General features: G+C 39.5%; 2 protein-coding genes across 5 annotated transcripts in view; both read right to left on the reverse strand.

Moving 5' to 3' along the window:
- Window positions 1-7,506, reverse strand: part of opcml (opioid binding protein/cell adhesion molecule-like) — a 241,499-nt gene extending 233,993 nt beyond the window's left edge. The window contains exons 1-9 of one of the 3 annotated variants that reach the window (XM_008332465.3): window positions 6,043-7,506; window positions 2,974-3,091; window positions 2,489-2,639; window positions 1,685-2,369; window positions 1,534-1,611; window positions 1,208-1,368; window positions 726-902; window positions 428-596; window positions 10-149 (exon numbers count right to left, since the gene is read on the reverse strand). In XM_008332465.3, coding sequence (XP_008330687.2) covers window positions 10-149; window positions 428-596; window positions 726-902; window positions 1,208-1,368; window positions 1,534-1,611; window positions 1,685-2,369; window positions 2,489-2,639; window positions 2,974-3,068 — 1,656 coding nt within the window. In that variant the 5' untranslated portion in view covers window positions 3,069-3,091; window positions 6,043-7,506. The remainder of the gene's footprint in view (window positions 1-9; window positions 150-427; window positions 597-725; window positions 903-1,207; window positions 1,369-1,533; window positions 1,612-1,684; window positions 2,370-2,488; window positions 2,640-2,973; window positions 3,092-6,042) is intronic. The other 2 variants (XM_025065505.1, XM_008332464.3) reach the window with 2 other exon arrangements.
- A 4,027-nt stretch (window positions 7,507-11,533) lies between these two features.
- LOC103394962 (pannexin-3) lies at window positions 11,534-18,582 on the reverse strand. 2 transcript variants are annotated; one of them, XM_008332469.2, is made up of 6 exons: window positions 18,285-18,582; window positions 17,891-18,083; window positions 14,575-14,717; window positions 14,015-14,229; window positions 12,895-13,646; window positions 11,534-12,537 (listed from the first exon to the last, which is right to left on the reverse strand). In XM_008332469.2, the coding sequence occupies exons 2-6, from the start codon at window positions 18,072-18,074 to the stop codon at window positions 12,479-12,481; spliced, it is 1,353 nt and encodes a 450-aa protein (XP_008330691.1). In that variant the 5' UTR covers window positions 18,075-18,083; window positions 18,285-18,582; the 3' UTR covers window positions 11,534-12,478. The 2 variants fall into 2 exon arrangements, with proteins under 2 accessions (XP_008330691.1, XP_008330690.1); XM_008332468.2 differs by having other exon boundaries at window positions 11,534-13,646.
- Between the last annotated feature and the right edge of the window lie 1,041 nt (window positions 18,583-19,623).

Consider the following 19,623-nt stretch of genomic DNA (forward strand, 5'->3'; position numbering starts at 1 on the left):
GCATCTTACCATTGGGCATGTACTGTGCATCCTATCTCTTAGTTTTTCAAGTGTACTGTGCAGGTTGGCATTTTCCTGCTGCAGAACTAGCATGCGGAGGCAATTCGCTTGCATTTGCAACTCCATATCCAAAATTACATCTCCAGTACCTTAGAAGGATACATAGATCATTATGTACTATATCACGTTGCAGTTGCATAAAGTAAATAATGTATAAAATACATATATACACACACAACACATGTATATATACACACATGATGTCACCTAACTTAATAAATTACAATAATACATTATTAATAAACTAAAATACATAAATATTATGCAGAACGCAATGCAGGTGCAAACCTGTAACCTGACTGAGTGTTTATCTGTATTATCGATTGTCAATAGGTGTTTTATTAAAGAAGAGTAAGTAAATGCCTACTCTCTGGTTGGGCTTGAGGTTGGAGAGAAAGCTGAGGGAAAGCTACCAGCAGCCTCTCCCTCTCCATCAAAACCTCTGCATAAGCCTTCAGCTCAGCCTTGCTTTCATTCAGCTCAATTATGCTTGATTCCAGCTTCTGGTTCTCTTTTTGAAGCTCTAAACTGCCATCCTTAGAGACAAAAATATTCAACATAAAAATACACCCACGCATGACGTACCTGATCTAAAGATTTAAGGATATCCATTTTACACATGGTTGCAGGTCGATAGATTTACATAAATGTATATATATATATACCCGCTGTTGAGTGAGCTCAACCAGCAGCAGCTCCTTCTCTGTTGACATTTGTTGGAGCTTTGTCTGTAGAGTGACATGTCTCTCCTCCCTCTCTTCCAATTGCCTCTGCAGCTCTTCACATTCTTTATCAAGTGCATCAACTCTCTCCAACAAGAATGTCTGCTTTGTCACGACTGACTAAAAAATAAAAAAAGAAAACTAATGTATATGGGTCACATGCATGTTGACATGTATGAGACATGATTACAGAGAAACAATGCAGGTTAGAAGAGTAAGAGTGATTTAACAGTGTGACAAAACTGATCTGTTGACAGCACTGTGACACACGTTTAAATGCATATTAGTAAAATCAATGCAATACCATAATCGCTGCCACAGCCTGAGGCGACAGCAAGTGTCTTGGAGGCAAAAAAGATCAAGGGTGCGACCTTATCGCTGCCCTACACATGCGTTCTGTCCAGTATATATATTGTAATACTGACCTCTTGCTGTTGGCATGTGCTGCGATACTTGGCACATTCTTTGTCCAGAAGCATCTGGGTTTTGGAGAGTTGACTCTCCACTTGCTCTACCTTTTGTTGCAGTTGACAACAGGCCTCATTTCCTACCTTTACCTTCTCCTCAAATGCAATCTTTTCACATTCTAAAAAAAATATATATTAATAAATATATTATACATCAAGCCACAAAAACACAAAGTATATTTTACATGTTTCTTCCAAATACCCTTAAAATTCTGCGATCAATGAGCTGGATGAATGAAAGTATCCAGGGAGACATACTGTACGTATATTACACGTGACCTTACCGAGTGCCTTTAATGTATTTTGCTGTGCTGAAAATGTCTCTTTTAATGTGGCGTTGTGGTCCTCCAAGGAAAAGAGTTCTGTTAATATGAGAAATGTTTAAAAAAAATCGAAACATTTTTAATGTAAATGTATGCCATCATATTTGTTCACCTTTTTTATAGTGCTGTTGATTTTCTCGTAGCCTTTGGTCTGCAGCTTCAATAGATAGTTGGGTTTCCTTAAGTCTCAACTCCAGTTTGTTAATGGTCTTCTCGTTTCTCAGACTTCTTTCTGTGTGCTCTTTTAATTCTTTCTGTGCTCTTTCCACTTGATTCTTCAATTTCTCCTTCTCTGCCTCTGCTGCTGACACCTTTCCTTTGAGAGGCTCTACTGTATCGCGTACATTTTGTAGATGTTCTCCCAATCGGCGCATGTCCCTGAGCTGTTCTTTGGTCCACTGGGTGACATCCATTTCGGTCATACGGCCCAGCTCTAAAGTGTCCTTCATGGCAGCCAACACGGGCCGTATGGAAGAGGGTAGACCCTCTCTCAGGAAGATCTCCACCAAAGAATTTCCTGTCTTTTTCAAAATAGATTGCACTTGACGACACACCTTGCAGGGACTGGATGATTCGACTGTCTGGCAGCCAGCACTGCAGGTGTAAACCTTTGGTGAGGATTGGGAACTGTGTGAAAGACTAGAGGGCACCTGGCTCTGTGGTAAAGAGCTAAAAGCACTTGTTGAGGAGCAGGCTGATAAACTATGACTGGAACTATCACTTTTCGGGCTCATCGCCATCGCTTCACAGTCCTGTGTCATTGTGTGTGTCCATTCTTCATTGTCTTTTTGAATAACCTAAAGGAAGAAAGTGGGGGAAAAGAAATTTACTTTTCTCTGTTACTTTAATTTATTTTTAATCCAAACACAGACAACAAAATGTTATATAAAATAAAATAAATAAAAAACAATCTTACCTTAAGACTGACAAAATGTACTAAATTCCTCCAGTAGTTTTTGACCACAAAACCAAGTGACAGAGATCCTTTCTTCTGGCTCTGCTCTCTCCGTTGACTTTGACACATGTGATGAATGTACAAACTGAAGCCTTGAAGAAGCAGCAGTAGTCTAAGAGAGTAGAAAAAACAAATTAGGGCTTAGACTTTAACATGTTGGTTTCCAATAATTGTAATTGATTTTGAAATAAAATGTCCAACAATTACAGAACAATAACAAATAATAACTGGGATTTATATACCGCCTTTCTTAAAAAAATATTTTGTTTAGCTTTATTTCATCTAAAACGTGACTTATTCATCAACACATGGAAATGTTTAATGAAATTTAATTAAAAGGAAAGACTTGGGATGAATTACAATTAAACAATTATAACGCTCCTAAACTACAGTTTACACATCAGCCCAATAAAAATAGAAAAACATCTAATAGTTTATTGTATTACCTGTCAATCACTAGCTCCAACAGGACTGTATGGGAATCTTGATTCAAGGCCCAGTCTTCATCCACAAAGTCATATTGGCCTAACAGAGCCACCATGTCGAGGTCACAGGAGAGTTTATCTGGAAATTTCCAGGACGGAAATCTGACTTTTCCCGTTTTAGAAAACACTTCCAGGATAGTACCTTGAAGGTTAATTAACTCCTTTTGGAGGTTTTCTATCAATTTCTGATTTGAGGATTGACTCATAGCTGACGTGCTAAAATCCATATTGTTTGCAATGGTTGTTTAAAGATTAAACACCTTGGAGTTTTACATATTTATATATTCAAATGCAGTACCCTTTGGTCTGCTTTCTGTTGCTGGGGCAACATAGATTACTTATAAAAGACACTTTTATGTGTGTTTTTTTTTGTCATCCTTTTATGTCATACCACTGTAAAATGCACAGTAAAATTGTCAAAATGTGATTTTATAGAATATTTCATTAGTTGACCAAAGAAACTCAGTCACATTTCATGTTCGCACCTTTTTTTTTCTGATGTCGATGATTTGGAATTGCAGATTACTGTCATAGAGCTGCATTCTAAATTATGAAAGGTAAACAAGTATCGCCAAAACAGCAGTCTGGACTATATGTTAAGTTGTAGATTTTTGCAAACTTTCGAAAGACATTTTTATCACAATACACCATCGCAGATGAAAGGAAATGTTTTGTTTTCCTTTGGTTTGATCATTTTGCAACAGGACTCCGAGTATTCATTGTTCTTTAGTCACAATACATGCAGACTGGCTTTGGAAATGTAGAGCAAACATGTAATGTATTTTCTTTAAACTGGTACTGTTGGTATGTCCCCTATCTCTATGAACTCTCAGCAGGGAGTATAGCAAATTCAGCTATGTTATAGCAAGCTTCTTATTATTTACACCATAAACTATAACATGCAGTTTGTGATGATTTTTTAAATGTAAGACAGGGCAGCTATAGCACAACTGGCCCCTACAGGACTGGCATCATATACACACCCTTTAATGATGCTTAAAGATACAGTATATGAAGAATATCCAGTGAAGGAGTGGAGAAGGAGTGTACTGCTCACTGCAGTACAAGTACAGGAATACAACTAACTTAGTACTGAAATCAACTGCAACAATGGCCACAAGCTGCTGAAGGTAAGTATGTTCAAGTTTAACGTAGTTATTACATCAAAGTAAACACAAAGCAAACTATTGTACAGTCACATTCGATATTACAAAAATAAATTGTCACAAATAAATAAAAAACAAATTTGACATGTGAGGCTATTTAAATGACACTGCCAATATAAGGGTTTGTTTTTTTTTTCAAATACTATTAGGTCTATGTTTTGCTTTCTGTAGCAACATGTAGATTTTGTTAATGCAGGGGAGAGTCTGTTTAAGTGTGTATACAATGCAAGCCTGGTTACAGACAACATCATTATATAAATACAAGTTTGGACGTCAGTTTCAGTCCATCATCCTTTGATATTCTGTACAGCAATCACAATTGAACTACACAAATATGTTATTTCACTGACTGAAGATTCATGTGAACTACCTGAATTTTAAAAAAATTCACCCAATAATTCCATTATTTTAGGAGTGAGAGTTGCTCCCTTTTGTGCATGTAAATGTTTTCACTGACTTATTTTAACACATTTTGGGTTTTTTTTAAATCAAGGGGCCCTACTTTTTTTTTTTTTTTTTGCATTTGATTATAGCCAAGAAATAGAAAGTAAATCGTACCAAGATTGTATCTGCTGTACCTCAGGGATTGGAGGTTGCATATCTGAGTGGTGTACTACTTTTATACATGAGGACACAACATAAATGTTTACTTAAGGCCAGCTGTCGGCCCCACACCTTCAGATCTCGGCACAAACACCCCTACAAAAAGCACACTTGCCCACTCCACTGGAATGAGTGCCATGCATCAGGACTGTCGACAGATGAGATAGATGCAGATAAGCCGAGCAGGTACATTTATACGACTCATCCCTTTGCTCACTTTTTCGACTTCCTTTCTCTCACTGAAGAAGGCATCAGTCAACACTGAGCTTTCACTCAGCAGCATCAGACAGACAGCTAGGATATTTATTGTATGGCTGGGAAGCACACGCTGCCACTGCATGCACCCCCACACACTCCAAACTTATTTATGTGTTCAGCCCATTCCATTTAAACCACAACAGCAGAACCTGACATGCCAATAAAAAGCGAACCATCTCACCTCTACCTGCTATGGGCAAAGAACTGAAAATGGACTTTTTCGTTCAAGCCTCTCTACTGGAGTCAACAATGGACGACAGCGAGTTTAAAACTAAAACTAGGAAATTATTTTTCTAACAAACAAAAAATTTTGACTTTGCTTATAGTAGGTATAGTTTTTATTTTCACAATAACCTTCATTCTACATTTTTACTATCTACTTAATTACAATTGGACCACAGAAATGCTGACAGGCTTCCATTTTGGCCCTGAAAATGCTGACAGGCTTCCATTTTGGCCCTACCAGAAACTTGGCCCTATCAGAAACTTGGCCCTACCAGAAACAAAATGGTGAGAAACAATAGCCACCGCTAATAAATTTGACCAACCCAAACATAGGTTCAGCTTCAACATATCCAGAATAAACTGAAAAATAATTGACCAATAAAAAATAAGTCAAATAAATGCGTGTTTAGTATATGCATTCAAAATGGAGATGAAAGTAACAACCCCCAAAAATGTGGAAAATGTGACATTTCATCTTTTTAAAAAAGTGAATGCATACGTAATTTTATCATCAGACTGAAAAAAGGTTATTCACTCAGTCCTTCTCTTACAACATTGCATCAATGCATAGACATAATTAAAATCAGTAGTGAGGCCTGCTATGATGATATCTAAACAAGCGACAACGCTGGAACACTATGTTTTTAAACATTCCACACAGTGTAAACACCCAAACTTCCATGGTCAAGGAACACACAAGCAGAAATAACCTGACACAGAAATATGAATTAAAGCCCAAAAAACGTTATTAACAATAAAATGGAAGTGCAGAACTTACAAACTAGATGCTGCGATTTAATGGTGACTGCGCTGTTTCCATGTCACGTTCCTTGGTGTCTTTCTCGGGTTTTCGTCTTTCAGCTGGTGCAGTTGTCATCATTTGGGTTAACTCGTCACTATATAAATAACTTTCTTGACAAACAAATAGGATAAAAAGTCAACAGCAATATTCCCTAGTAATGCGGCCCGTGGCCAAGCTCATTTACAAACACCTGTGCTTTCCAAACAAACAAACACCAGTGCTGATTGAGGTGGGCGGGTTATCACGCATTGGTTAGATATGATTGGTCTGTTGGGCTGTCAATCTTTACTTTTTTTAAACAGCCGGCAGCGCTTTCAGTTGTTCTTAACGGTCATAATGTGGGTTTCCATAGAGTCTTATAAATTCATATATCGGCATTTGGCAAGCTAAATAAAATGTATTGTTTCAGTTATCATTCAAAAATGGCATGTACAATTCCAACAGCAGGCTTAAGTTTTATAATAATATAGAGAGTTTTTAGAGTGGTTTACAGTGTACTTAGTTTAAGCTGAAAACCCTCCAGTATGACCAGAAAAAAACGTATTTATATTTTGGAGGCACCAAAGGTAAATCTTGCCTGACACATTGGACAAACAACGAAATAATCCATGTGTCTCAAGTGTCTTTTTTTCTCTACTTTCTAATAAACAACAAATAATAATGTTGGACAAAAACCTGATATTTTAAGGTTATGGTTTCAAGAAAGAAAGATACTAACATCACTCTCACATTCTCACATCACTGCCAAAAATCACCAGATGTTGCTCAGGCTGCTTGGTTGTGTCAGTGTTTTCTTTTTTTGTTTTTTTTTTACCACACACACCTCTTCTGTCTGCTGAGATTAGGAGTAAAATAATTTCAACATGTATCATACCCAGTGGCTGAGAAGCCCCATGTTCAAATCTACACATCAGAACCATAATGTTCAAACATTTATTCAGCTGAAATGTTGAACATTAAATTCTTTCTATTGGATGTGGGTGGTAACACAAATGGACAAATTTACATGTTTAAGAGACGACTATAATGGCATTGTGTTTGCAATGAGAACAGTGTATTTTACACAAATCGGAGTCGGTGATTTACAGGGTAAAGCTCTTGAATAACTGAAATCAGACCGCTGAAGTACTTAAAGTGATTCATGCTGCAGCACATCCACGTCACTGAAGGAAGTACAGCAGGTGTTGGGTGGGTGTTTGATACTGCAGCATTCACAACTTCTTATTTGGAGGAGAAGGGCTCTCGGTCTGGTTATCTAACAAGGATGGTCAGGAAAATCAAATACGTTGAAGGCCACACGGTGGAAGAGTGGTTAATGCAATCCATACAGCGAGAATTGCATTAACCAGTTTAAGCCCAGTAGCGCCTGTTGGTGTGTACTTACAGGGTTAACACGTCCATCCCATATGAGCGTGGGTTTTCTCCAGCTACTCTGGTTTCCTTCCACTGTCTAAGTTCAGTTAATTAAGTGTGAAGACTACGTTAAAACAATAACAACATTTGTATATACTTTGTGCTGGACTTAAATGTACAAATGTAAATCAAGAGTAAAGTCAAGATAAAAAGGCAAGGATTCCATGTTACTGTAGCACAAGAACAAAACTAGAACTGTAAAAAGAAAATGCTAATCCTGTTATAGTTTTTTTTTTCTTTTTTGAAGAATTTTTATTGACGCCTCCACCACATATAAACAAGTACACAATCAGATGAAGAAAAGTTTTTGTAAAAAGTTATACTTTTGTTTAAACAAATGTAGGATGGCAACATCGCCCCCTGTACCATAAATGAGGAACTCTGCGCTGAGAGAGGTCAGTGAGGACTGCAGCAGTTCTTTTTTTTTTTTTAAACAAGTTTCTCTTAATGAGCAACAACAGCAGAAAAATGCCTGAGTGTGTGTTTTCTCCTCTCTGTGGCGATCACCTTTCATTTGTGGCTCTGTCATTTATTACGTGGCCGTGTGGGCAAGCCAACCGTTTGTGGATCAATTCTGTGCAGGGCTGAAGGTCACGTCAGCCACGTTTAACGGTTTCCTATCAGCTACTGTTTTGCATGTTGTCACCACCAGGAGTTCACTCAGCTTATTCGTCCGTGGGGTGATTAGGCTCTGCACACAGCAAAGCCTGTTGTAGACAGGGTTACAGGAGATACTTATAGGTGTCAACCAGGCAGGTAAGAGTTGCTTTACAATAGAATTATTTAATTTGTATTAATAATTATTTCATAAACACAGGCTTATATATATATAAAAAAACTATGATGATAAACTTTCCCAGATGGTCCCCAACAGTGAATCGCATGCACTGTAAATTGCCAAACATTAGCAGGTGTGAGGATTAGCACCAAATGCTAAGGCCCAGGAGAAGTTTGGCAACCCTGGAAAATAAACCAAACAACAAACCTGTCCTGTCTCTTTATTTAAATTTTAAATTAATCCAATAGTTTTTTGTTTTCTTGTTTTTGGTTATTTTTGAAATAATTACTTGTTTCATGTAATAAAAACAGATTTAATGATCCATTTTTGATGTAATTTACTAGATTAAGAAATAATAAACATTTTTAAAAATGCTGCCATTTCACTTATCAATGCTGAAAATTTGTAAAAAGGAATTCTGTGACACACGACGTAGGCCACAAGGTGGAGGTGTTACAAGCCCTCGCTGCTGGGATTGACTCGGAATTGGGTCCGGAAGGTTGCAAGTTCAAATCTACCAGCTGCCAAGTTACCACTGAGGTGCTGAGCATGGCACCGTCTCCACACACTGCTCCCTGGGTGCTCAAAAAGCTGCCCACTGTTCGCTTTGGTGATGGGTTAAAAACAGAGGTCACATTTTGTTCATTGAGTTCACTTTCCTTCCTTAATACATCACTGTGTTACATGCCTGTCCAACGCAGTACCACTGTCATTGTCCAAAAAAACAAAACATCACAATTAAAGGAAAAAACTAAACTAACAAAAATCCAATGGTTATGTGAATTTTTTTCAACCATCAGTCTGGGAACGATTGTCCAGTTCTAAATACAAGCTCTTTTAGAGCCTCAGCAGCAGCAGCACCTCTGATACGTGAGGTCAGTTTGAATGGAGTCGTGCTGCAGAAGCCGTGATGTGGTGTTTTATATCTATCTAGGAAAGAATGCTGCGACTTGAGAGAGCACGCTCTGTGAAAAAAACCAAGAGGGTAGAGGTAGAGTGAGGACTTTGAATGTGAGAAAATCGCTAGCCAACTGTCGGCAGACCTACTGTAGTAGTGAGATGGAAGGTACAGTAGATGCAGTAGATCTACGTATTCAAGAGTCCAGATGTAAAGGCAGCAAAGACAGAAGCTTAGGAAGGAGTTTGGAAACATTTTACTACGGTGTAGATAAGAGGAGGAAAGGAGCAGCAATCATCTCAAAAGAACAGGTTCATGACCTGATCTGAATCCAAAACCAGAAGTTTTTAATGTCTATGCACCACAAGCTGGAAAATGGGAATCTGCATTGATGGTCCTGGGTGTAAATGGCTGTTGCTGTACGAGGCAAATGAAGTAAAAGTTTTTATCTTGACATGAGTCGATGGTGAACGTAGGAGTAGCAAATGCTCGAAATGTGCCAACAGAAGAACCACACAAGCTTGTCTAGATACAACAAACCTCTAAGAACGATGTCATCAGTAGTAAGACATCATAAAGCCGGAAAAACTGAGGCAAAAGAAGTGATAGAGAGGTGCTTGTGTAAAGTATGTGCAGCAGGAGTAGATGCCAGTAAAATGTTGAAGAGTAGTTGTCAGGAGTATCCACTTGACTTTGACGGGACCTAAGCACACTCCACTGAACTAAATGTCACCTGCTATTTTATTCCAACTGCCACAAACAGTACAAACATACATTTTTCAACAGGTTTTAGCATCATAATATTCAACATTTAAAAACACTTAACTGACTTACATCGCTGTACTGCTGGCTTCATGATGGTTTGTATGTACAAATGAAAAATGCACAAATGAATCTGTTTGACTTCTGTTCATCCAACTATTGTACATGGATCCACAGCTCCCCTCTGTCACCGCTGCATTAACACTACACATACACCTGCATAGTACATTATTCCACCTCAGTAAACACAATAAAGTAATTCTGTACAACACAATATCTTTTTTTGTTGTTGTTTTGTTTCGTTTTTTTTTTCTTTTCGATTTTTGGTGCAGCACTGATTGGGAAAAAAAAGCAGGGTGGGTGTCTGGTCTGCTGACATTCCCTTTCTAAAGATCGACAGCAGCTCCATGATTCTGAAGGCAGTGCTCCAATCAAAGCAGCACTGCCTTCTCATACTCCATGGCTCGGGGAAATTGGCTGAAGCACAGAAGCTTTTGCACTGGCAGAGGGGACTGGACCTGGTGAACACCTGATAAGGGCTGGTTTGAATTAGACTGCATTCATTTTGGTTTTGATTACAGGAAATATAAATAACAAGGGTGACCCCCACTAGTGGCGCAGCCTAAAATTAATACAAACGAATCAAAACAAACCAGAGAGTCGGGGTTAGGCGCGACTCAACAACGCCCTCAAGTGGTCCGAAGCAGACAGCTGCAGCTTAAATAACCCCACCATAAAGAACCGTTTTTTTTTCTTTTTTTGTTTTGACGTTCAAAATACGACCATCTGTTGTGTTTTTCTGATTTGTAATGATGAGGCAGTCTGTGTTTTTCCGCCAATAAATTCTGGCAGGAGAAATAAATAGCAGGTAAATATTTCTTTAAAGCCTCACAGCTGTGTAAAAACTATACCCATTTTTAAAGTAGACAGAATCAGAGTGTTCTTTAACAGAAGCCAAAAGGTTTTTCAGGTGGAATCCTTGACTAAATGTTGTTTTTACTGGTCTCTTATTATGCATTTTAGAACAATGCAATGTACATTGGGCCCCTATGTAAATGTTGATATAATATTCGCATACTTTTTTCCATTAGGAACTATTTATCTCATGATTATGGGATACACCCAGACTTAGTGTAAGGGTCTTGTTAGGAAGTGGTTTGTGTTGCATTGCTCTTGTAATACTAATCTGGACAAGCATAATAATAGACTTGTCTTGTTGTGGTTCTGTTTCAAATGGTTGAGGTTCAGTACTTCCAAAAAGAGTTAAAGGTTATATGTTCAAAACGATCAGAATTCAATGGAAAAACACTAAAAAAAAGGCCATCTTCCCGAGAAGATCCAAAGAGCTCAGCTCTAAACAGAGCACAACCACAACACTGCCATACAGCCCTGGCTACTGTATTATCTGCCTAAAGAGCAGCTAATCTGAACTACACTACAAGCACACATTCTCAGGAATATTCAGTAAAACTTTATAAGATTATGTGCATTCCTGTAGAAATTTTGCAGAAATTAGAATTCAGTATCCATGAACTACAATGACCTTCAATGGAATAATTGACACAATGAAAATGGACAAATCAGCGTACGTGGCGTGTACCTTTTCCAGACCAGTATTTGACCACACACAAGAGCTCAGTCTTCCCAGTTCTGGAATTACAGGTCCTATAAATAAGTCACACCAAAGCCAAGACAAGTCTCTTTCTGCTAAGCTTAAATGAGTAGTTCAGTTTAGGTTGAAGAAAACTGCTGGCTTTTGAGTTGAACATAATGGAATAACAAAAGGCACTACAACTACAACACCAACTGGATTTATTTTATCAGAGCAGAACAACAGAACAGATCAAACACTGAAACAAATTCACAGAGAGGTTAACTTAATCTTTTCCTTATCTTTCTGTCTAGAAAACCAAACCACAAAAAAGAAAAAGTGAAGAAGACGGCAAGAATATAAATAACAACACTGAGTAACTGAACAAAAAGAACTTCAACTTACATTGTATTACATTGTGTTTCTTATAAAACTTCACCCAGCCCAAGATGGTCTTACTGACTTTTATTAAATGGGAACTGTTTTATTACAGATTAAATTTACACACAAGTGCAGCCTGACTCACACACACGTATTTTCTGGTCTTGGTAATTCCTGAAGGGCCACCAGAGGGAGCCTGCATCTTTTTCAGTCATAGCAAGATCCAAAAACTGTACTAATAATGTTGAAGTAAAAGTAACATCAGGTTTAGTCAATTGTATGGATTTGAATATTTATAAATAAAATGATTGTATCCATAAACCTATTTACAACAGCTTGGTACCATAAACTATAGTAGTTCCAGGTGAAAGTAAATTTACCAACGCAGTTGCCAAAAACAGACACATTCCATACCTTCTGACCAGCCGAAGCAATTCTCCTGTAATTATAACAGAGGTTTTTATTTTTGTCTTCCAAGGAGGAGACTAATGATTGGTGTCGACAGTCTAAGTGTGTTCACTACTGATGAAAAACTACTGTCGACAGTGTCAACCCCCCTATTACCCCACTGTGTCAGTCCACAGGAGGCCTAGTAATGACTAAATGGTGTGGTCTCCTTCAACTCATGGTACCCCTGGTGGTTTGGCTCTGTGAAGAGACAGAGAGGGCAGTTAGGGCTGGAAAATTTTGAAATACCACATATCCATCTCTTCTACATTTGCCATCTGATTTTTAATGTCTTTAATGTCTTTAATGTTTTAGAAACCGGGCCATAAAGACTCATAAAGGCAGAAAGACACAAAGTCATTAACAAAAAAAAGTCTCTGCTTAAAATTGCTCAGCTGGTTCTAGATGGAATGGAATTATGCAGATTTTTTAAAATTAAAACCATTTCTTGACATAGTCTGTATTTTTACTTGATGATTTTTTGTACGTCCCAAATGATGTAAACAAAAATAGCCACTAGCAGAATGCGCTTGAATGTGTAGATAAATGTTACGGTACCCAGGCTCATATCCTCCTCCACTAGAGGTCTCTTCTCATTGCAGTTTACCACTCTTCCCTGAGCAGCTCCCAGAATAGTCATGATGTCCACCAAATTTAGCTTTCCTTCCTCCTTGGCCTCCTCCACCTCCTCTGCGAGCTCCATGGCAGCCTCCTCGCGCTCCTCTATGGCCTCTTGGCTCAGCATTGCATTTATGCCTTGTGCTGCTGTGGTGTTTCCCACCTGCGGCGGCGCCAGTGAGCACAATGCCCTGACCTTTCCGTAGGAGTTTAAGTGTGCCACATTAGCGCGCAAGAACAGCAGGAGAACATTGAGGTCATTGAGAGGGCAGCCAAGTCTGCGCCGGTTAATGAGGTCCAGGGCTGGAAGGACCTCGTAGACAGAAAAGAAGGTGGTGTCCCAGACAAAGAGTCGGATTAGGCTGAAGAGCACGATAGGAGCCAACAGGACGTAGATGGCACCGTTGGCCACACTTATCACCTGGAATACCAACTGGCCGATCATTTTACACTGAACCAGCTCAGGCACCCAGCTTTGGTCGCGCAGAATCCCTGTGCGGACGAAGCAGCTGAACTCATCCTGTAGGAAGGCTGACAGGTGGAAGTAGGCCAGGTACAGACACGCTGCAGTCATGAAGGTCAGCAGGAGGAAACCCCGCAAGAAAAGCATGCTCACAAGGAAGTAAGAATTTTGTTTGCACTGCAGGTATCTCTCCAGCAGGGGGTACTCAAAGTAACGCTTCTTCTTGGCTCTGAAATCAGACAAGGGCATGAAATTCAACAGCGTGTTCATCCGTGTTCACACAGCTATAACACATTTATGGCTGGCAGCCTCCCAAACAAAATTTGAGCTACTCTGAGATTTCAACCTTGCTCAAGGGTATATCAAAAAAGGTAGCCAATTATATCTCTTACTTCCCTGGATGTAACGGTTAATAAAATAGTAACTGACAGCATGAGATCACACCTGTGATTTTTAAAGTCTTTCCCCATGACTCACGCTTTCTCTTTTAATTCTACTCCATACATGTACAATTTCAAAGTTCAAAACACACAAAACAACGTTTAATATATAAATTTAATTGGTAAAGGTGACTTAATGAGGTCACAGGACTTTTACCTCTGCAGCTCAGCCTGAAATGTGAGAGGATTCTTGGTGTTCTGCCGCATGTCCAGGATGCTCTGAGCCATTCGTATGGAGCGGTTGTATGACTTGTCTAGTTCCTCAATTATGAATAGCAGGTCTGAGCCCAGCGTGGGCATGACGAGCTGGCGCCAGATCAGAGCTGGCAGGTACATCAGCACTGCCATGGCCAGCAGAGAGTAAGGGAACATCTGCTCAGACAGTAAGGAAAAAAAGTGATGAAGAAAAGAGAGAAACAAAGCAGTGGTAAAGTAGCAACAAACACAAACACATTTATCTTCCTGCTTTTATTCATCTCTTTGTTCCATAACCATAGAAAAATAACTACATTATTTATTCCGATTTACAAATCATGATTAATCAAGATTAATACGATCCAGATTCATCATGATTAATTGTGAATAATACACAGCTTTGCTTGGTTTATCTGATTAAAATTATAAATTGTTTGAGAGCCCTGATTTTTACAGTACATTCATTCCAAGCAAATGATCTTAGGGACTAACAAGAGGAGTCAGGTCTAAGCTGTTACTTACCTTGTGAACCCAAAGAGAACGCTCCTCGAAATTTCCTTCACCGTTAAACTCATGATGCATGAGAGAGTCCCAGCAGTACGTGTCCACATAGCTGGCCTGCTTTATGGTGAAATTGCTTGGAGGGAAACAGCTGATCTGAGGCCCTGTAGAATAAACACAGTTTCTTCTGTAACACATTTCCTCATATCAAAACATAGTTTATGTCATCACTCGTGAGCTCAGTAGTATCACACCCACCCAGATGTGTGCACACAAACACACAGAGTTGAGAGGAGACGCAGAAATAATCAATCTCTAGCGCCACCACTGCCTAATCCTGAAGGTGTGGTTGAAGATGGAACTGTGGTTGATGTATAATTAACACTGACTTCTGTACAGTCAGCTGCCAGTTCTGTGAAGCTGCCTCAGACCTGAACACTTTAACACTGTTAATGTGTCCACCAACAGGAAGTTCAGAGTTAAAGGGATTTTAACCTAACTGAAAAAGCTCACGGGGAACACAACAAAATCTGTGCATGTGGACGTCTATGATAACTTACAAACTAGGTTAAAAAGGCTGAAGCTGACATTCAGTCAGTGACACAACTTTGTATTTATCTCCTCTCCTGCTGTCTCTGGTTCTGTTCTTTTTAGTGTCACGTGTAGGCTGCAGCCAATCACAGCAGTCCTTACATTCACACCTATGGCCAACTTAGAGTGAACAACCAACTTAATCCTCCCTGTTTTTGGACTGAGGAGGGGGGGCTGAGTACACAGAGAATCTATATGCAAACACAGTAAATACCAAAAACTGGATATTTGTAGTTTAAGGACCTGTCTGATTATAACCACATCACCGGTGTTGTCAATTTCAAACCAGACTTGGACTGTACTGTCACACAAACAGCAGATATGAACCTGTGATTTTTTAACATCCCCTTTTACTTTTCCAGTGACACAGGCTACACTGTAGAATCCTATGTTTCATAAGGGCAGACTGGCGTTTTCAGAAACCACAGGCGACTCCTGAATGGATGTTCTGCACCTTGTATTTAGCTCACCTTGATATTACTGCACCACATATATTTTGACCACTTGAATCCAGGCATCCGCACCCATCTGTCATTTCCCAGAAGGTTTCCACCCTCAAATTCAGAGCTCGGGAGAAAGAAACTCCAAGGGTGTGCCCTTTTTACTGCTCAGCTTTACAGGAGAAACATGCAAGTGCTCTCCACATCTGTCTCGCTATCTCTTAGCAGAAACATGCGGCCACTAATTTAGGGTTAGGGCGGAATGTCTTGTACCAGTCCACTTCACTACAGGCAAGCGTAACATGGCCCTTGTGTGTGTGTGTGTGTGTGTGTGTGTGTGTTAAAAATGGTATTAAAAATGGTAACATGCACAGTTGAAGTCAAGCTAAGCCCAGTGAGTATTTTTGAGTAAAATAGAATAGCCTCTGAATCCTGACCTTCTTTAAAAAAGCTGCAATATTATGCAGTTAAAATCATAATGTCAGTATGATATGCATTTAATTTTATAGTAAAGTTAAAGAGATTTTTTTTAAAGAAATTATAAAATGTCAAAAAAATCAATATAAAATCAGTGGCTACTAGCTTAACATATCAGGTTTAAGATAAAACTGAACTGAAGCAAAGGTTGTTAGGGCAATTTCCCATTGGTAAAATGATATCATATGCAAGTCACGTCGACAAATTTCTAGTCACGTCGACATTCAATAGTGATTTGAAAATATTTTTATTTTTTCTTTCTTTCTTAAAATCCTAAAAGTAATACAGGAGCAAATGTAACACGAACATTGGCTGCCTGAGGATCAATAAAGTATTCCTGATTTTGAGACGTCCTCTAAGACTGAAACACGCTGTGACAGGGCTGATGGAAAGGCACAAGTCCCCTTTACTTAGGCATTAACAAGTTCTCATGTTTACTTATTATATTAGATGTAGAAAAGTGGTTCAGGGTGGCCCACTGTCAGCACTTTCTTACTGACACAGCAGAATGCTTTTTACAGCAATCTGTCTGACCTCAAAACTGCCAGTGGCTCACAAACCACTTAAGGCCCCCTGCTGGTGGAGTGAATGGCCTCGTTCTTTTTCTCCTCCCTCCTGCTTTCATCTTTCCTTTCACTACACAGCACAATAAATGGAGCAACACTTGCTGAGCTCCAACTTCTGATCAGGACTGCAGCGATAATCAAAACCGACACCACTTGAAGTTCTCACTCAGCCAACAATTGAAATCTATTTTTCACTTGGAGAGAACATTTGTGGGAGAACGCCCTGACCAACCGTTGTATACAGTTTAAATATACTCCATATTATGTGAGATCCTAGCACAAACCCAGAAACACATCTGCCTTACACACAGTAGGTCCTGGGTTCCAGCCCAGGAGGAACCACATTTGTAATGGCGCCTCGTGTGGCAGCCTATGAGGGTTGCAAAGACTTAATTTTGTCAAATTTGTTCCACAATTTCCCCACTGTGGGACAAATAAGGGACGTCAATTTTATTTTATATGATTTGAATTTTGTGAACCATTTGTCCTCAGCTTCCAAACGCCACTTCCAAACTTTTTTAAAGGAAAGTGAAGTGAGGGGCGGGAGCTCCACCATTTCTGCTCCCCATGCTGACACTCCTCATCTCCTACATCTCCTCCATTTGTGCTCTGCACATAAATTCTTGGCTGAAAGTTCAGATGCGAGTAAACCAGACTCCAGACAGCGGCGTAATCAAGCACAACTGTTGTGCAACTGACAGCCTGGCAGTCGAGAGGCAGCCAAGTTCCATCGGCGGAGCTGTGCATCTCAGCACCGTGTCGTGTTGACGCCCCCACCTCCTTTCTGGTTAATCAACATATCCCCTCATTGGACTGAAATAGAGGGGAGCCGCCACGACGGAACTTCTCCTGGTAATTACACCATGCCAACGCTAGTGAACGTTGCTCTCAATCATAGGCCATGCCAATTAGCATCATGAGCATCAGGCTGGTAGCAGACCAGCACAGGAGGTATGATGTGTTGTTTACAGTCAAAAAGTCCACCTCCACAACTTGAGTTGATGACTCCTCCAGTTCTCTGCTGTAAACAGCTTTTATAATTATTTTAATTATAAAAAAACCTCTCTGGCAATTTGAAATTGACTCTTTGTATTTTAAATGATATTGTAGTCCACGTAAGGAGATAAATCGTCAGGAATTCAAGGACTGGTAGGTCACAGAGGAGTTCAAAACAAAATCACAGTCATGAATACAGAGCAAGGCAATAGAATTTTTTTTAACATGCTTTCTTTTTTACAAGGATCTAAGTAAAGGGTTTCTCACCCAGAGAGATCTCCCGGGCAAATGCCATGGTCACAAGCATCAGTGGAAGGCCGACAGATACAAATTTGATGACCTTGTCCAGAGGAAGCTCCAGCTCCAGGTGTCTGATACGGTTTATCCCAGGGCTATCTTGCAGCAGGGCATCAGATAGCATGGCCTTAGCCGCTTCCCGGGCGATAGACATTTTAAAAACCTGTGAAAAGGGGTGGAGGAGTGGGGGGTGGGGGGGGTAGTAGCTAGTTTTCAGAGCTTAAAAGAACAATTTGATTCCTGATCTCCATTATAAACAATTCACTAAATATATAATATATATATGCTCATATAACAAATGCATGTGCATATATGAAAAATATAGATGCATATGTATAAAAAATAAAAATAAAATGCAATTTACCTTGACCCTAGCAGCTTTTGCTGATGACACAAGGAGAAAATCGTTTTTACATCCAAAGAGTTCCTGTAAAATCAAATACTGTGTTGGAACGCTCCTTAAGTATTCAGGGAGGGCCTGGGTAAATGAGAGGTTGGAACAGGGCTGGACCAGGCCACGCCAGGCCTGACTTTAATTACAGAGAAGACATCTGGGACCATGTAGGCGCCCAGATGGCACTGGCTTCTACGGACCTCCGGGGCTCAAACCTTGGCCCCGCAGTTGTGCTGGTGTATATATACACATATGTGTGTTCCTCTGCTGCGTCCACGCTGAGAAGCTTGGTGACTGTGGCACACTTCAAACAAGTGAACTGAAGCCAGTGGCTTTTTCAGCCCCTGTTATTCCAAAGTTATTTTTGCTCTGCTGAGAGCCACTGATGAATAGTCTAGAGTAAAACATGGTTCTGATCCTCCAGTGACTGTGTTTAGGAGCCATGTTTAGGAGGTACGTAGGACCTGTAGGACATGATGTTGCGGCTCAGGATGTACAAATGTTATGTTTGGCATTTTCATGTCGTTGTTACGGTGTTGTTTAAAGGACTAACCTTAGTGTAAACGTCCTGTGAGTTAACCAGGTCGTGATGCACAAGCTCAGATAATTCACAGGTAATTCCCACTGAACATCATCTCACGTTTCTCTGATGTTACTCTAGTTGACCACCAGGGGTTATCATCCAATCATCTTCGACCACCTAATCCTGGACGGTTCACCTATTGAAAAACCCACGCCAAGACAAACAACAATCAAACACACATTCATACCTACAGTCAGAGTGAACAATTATCAGGACGACAGGTTTTTGGAGTAACTGCAAACTCCACACAGAAAGATAATCACACCACCAGGAATCAAACCGAAGTGAGACAACAGCACTAACCTCAGTCGTGTTGCCTCCTGTTGGAATATTCTTGATAAACTTTAGGTTTCACTGACTAAAAAACTCAATCTTAGTACTTATTTCTTAATCAGAATCAGAAAGATCAGAAATATTCTCTTTTTTATGTTTACTGTATTATTTATGAGCCATAGGTTTAATAATGTGAATAAATAAAACTCATATTTACAGTGTGGCTCATAAACTGTTCTTTTACAACTGTCACCTTGACATTCCAAAGATTTCGTCCATAATCAAAATACACTATTACCTCTGTACTTGACATTTTGATGGAAAACATAGAAGAAAAAAAAAATTAAATTAATTTAAATTACAAAATAAAATAAAGTTACAGCTACAGTAGTAAAGGTTCCCATGGTTTGTTTTTTTTACTGTTTTAACTGAGTAATAAACTACAAAACCCCC

Source organism: Cynoglossus semilaevis, chromosome 19 (assembly GCF_000523025.1).
Source record: "Cynoglossus semilaevis isolate Cse_v1.0 chromosome 19, Cse_v1.0, whole genome shotgun sequence".
NCBI lineage: Eukaryota > Metazoa > Chordata > Actinopteri > Pleuronectiformes > Cynoglossidae > Cynoglossus > Cynoglossus semilaevis.

Bases quoted from the DNA above. Each gene is read 5' to 3' on its own strand.
- LOC103394962 (XM_008332468.2), bottom strand. From the start codon at position 18,074: ATGTCTATCGCCCGGGAAGCGGCTAAGGCCATGCTATCTGATGCCCTG. The intron at 14,718-17,890 runs GTGAGAAACCCT...TTTATTCTACAG, and splicing joins TGCCCGGGAGATCTCTCTGG to GGCCTCAGATCAGCTGTTTC. The intron at 13,647-14,014 runs GTAAAAGTCCTG...GTCTGATTTCAG, and splicing joins TTTCAGGCTGAGCTGCAGAG to AGCCAAGAAGAAGCGTTACT.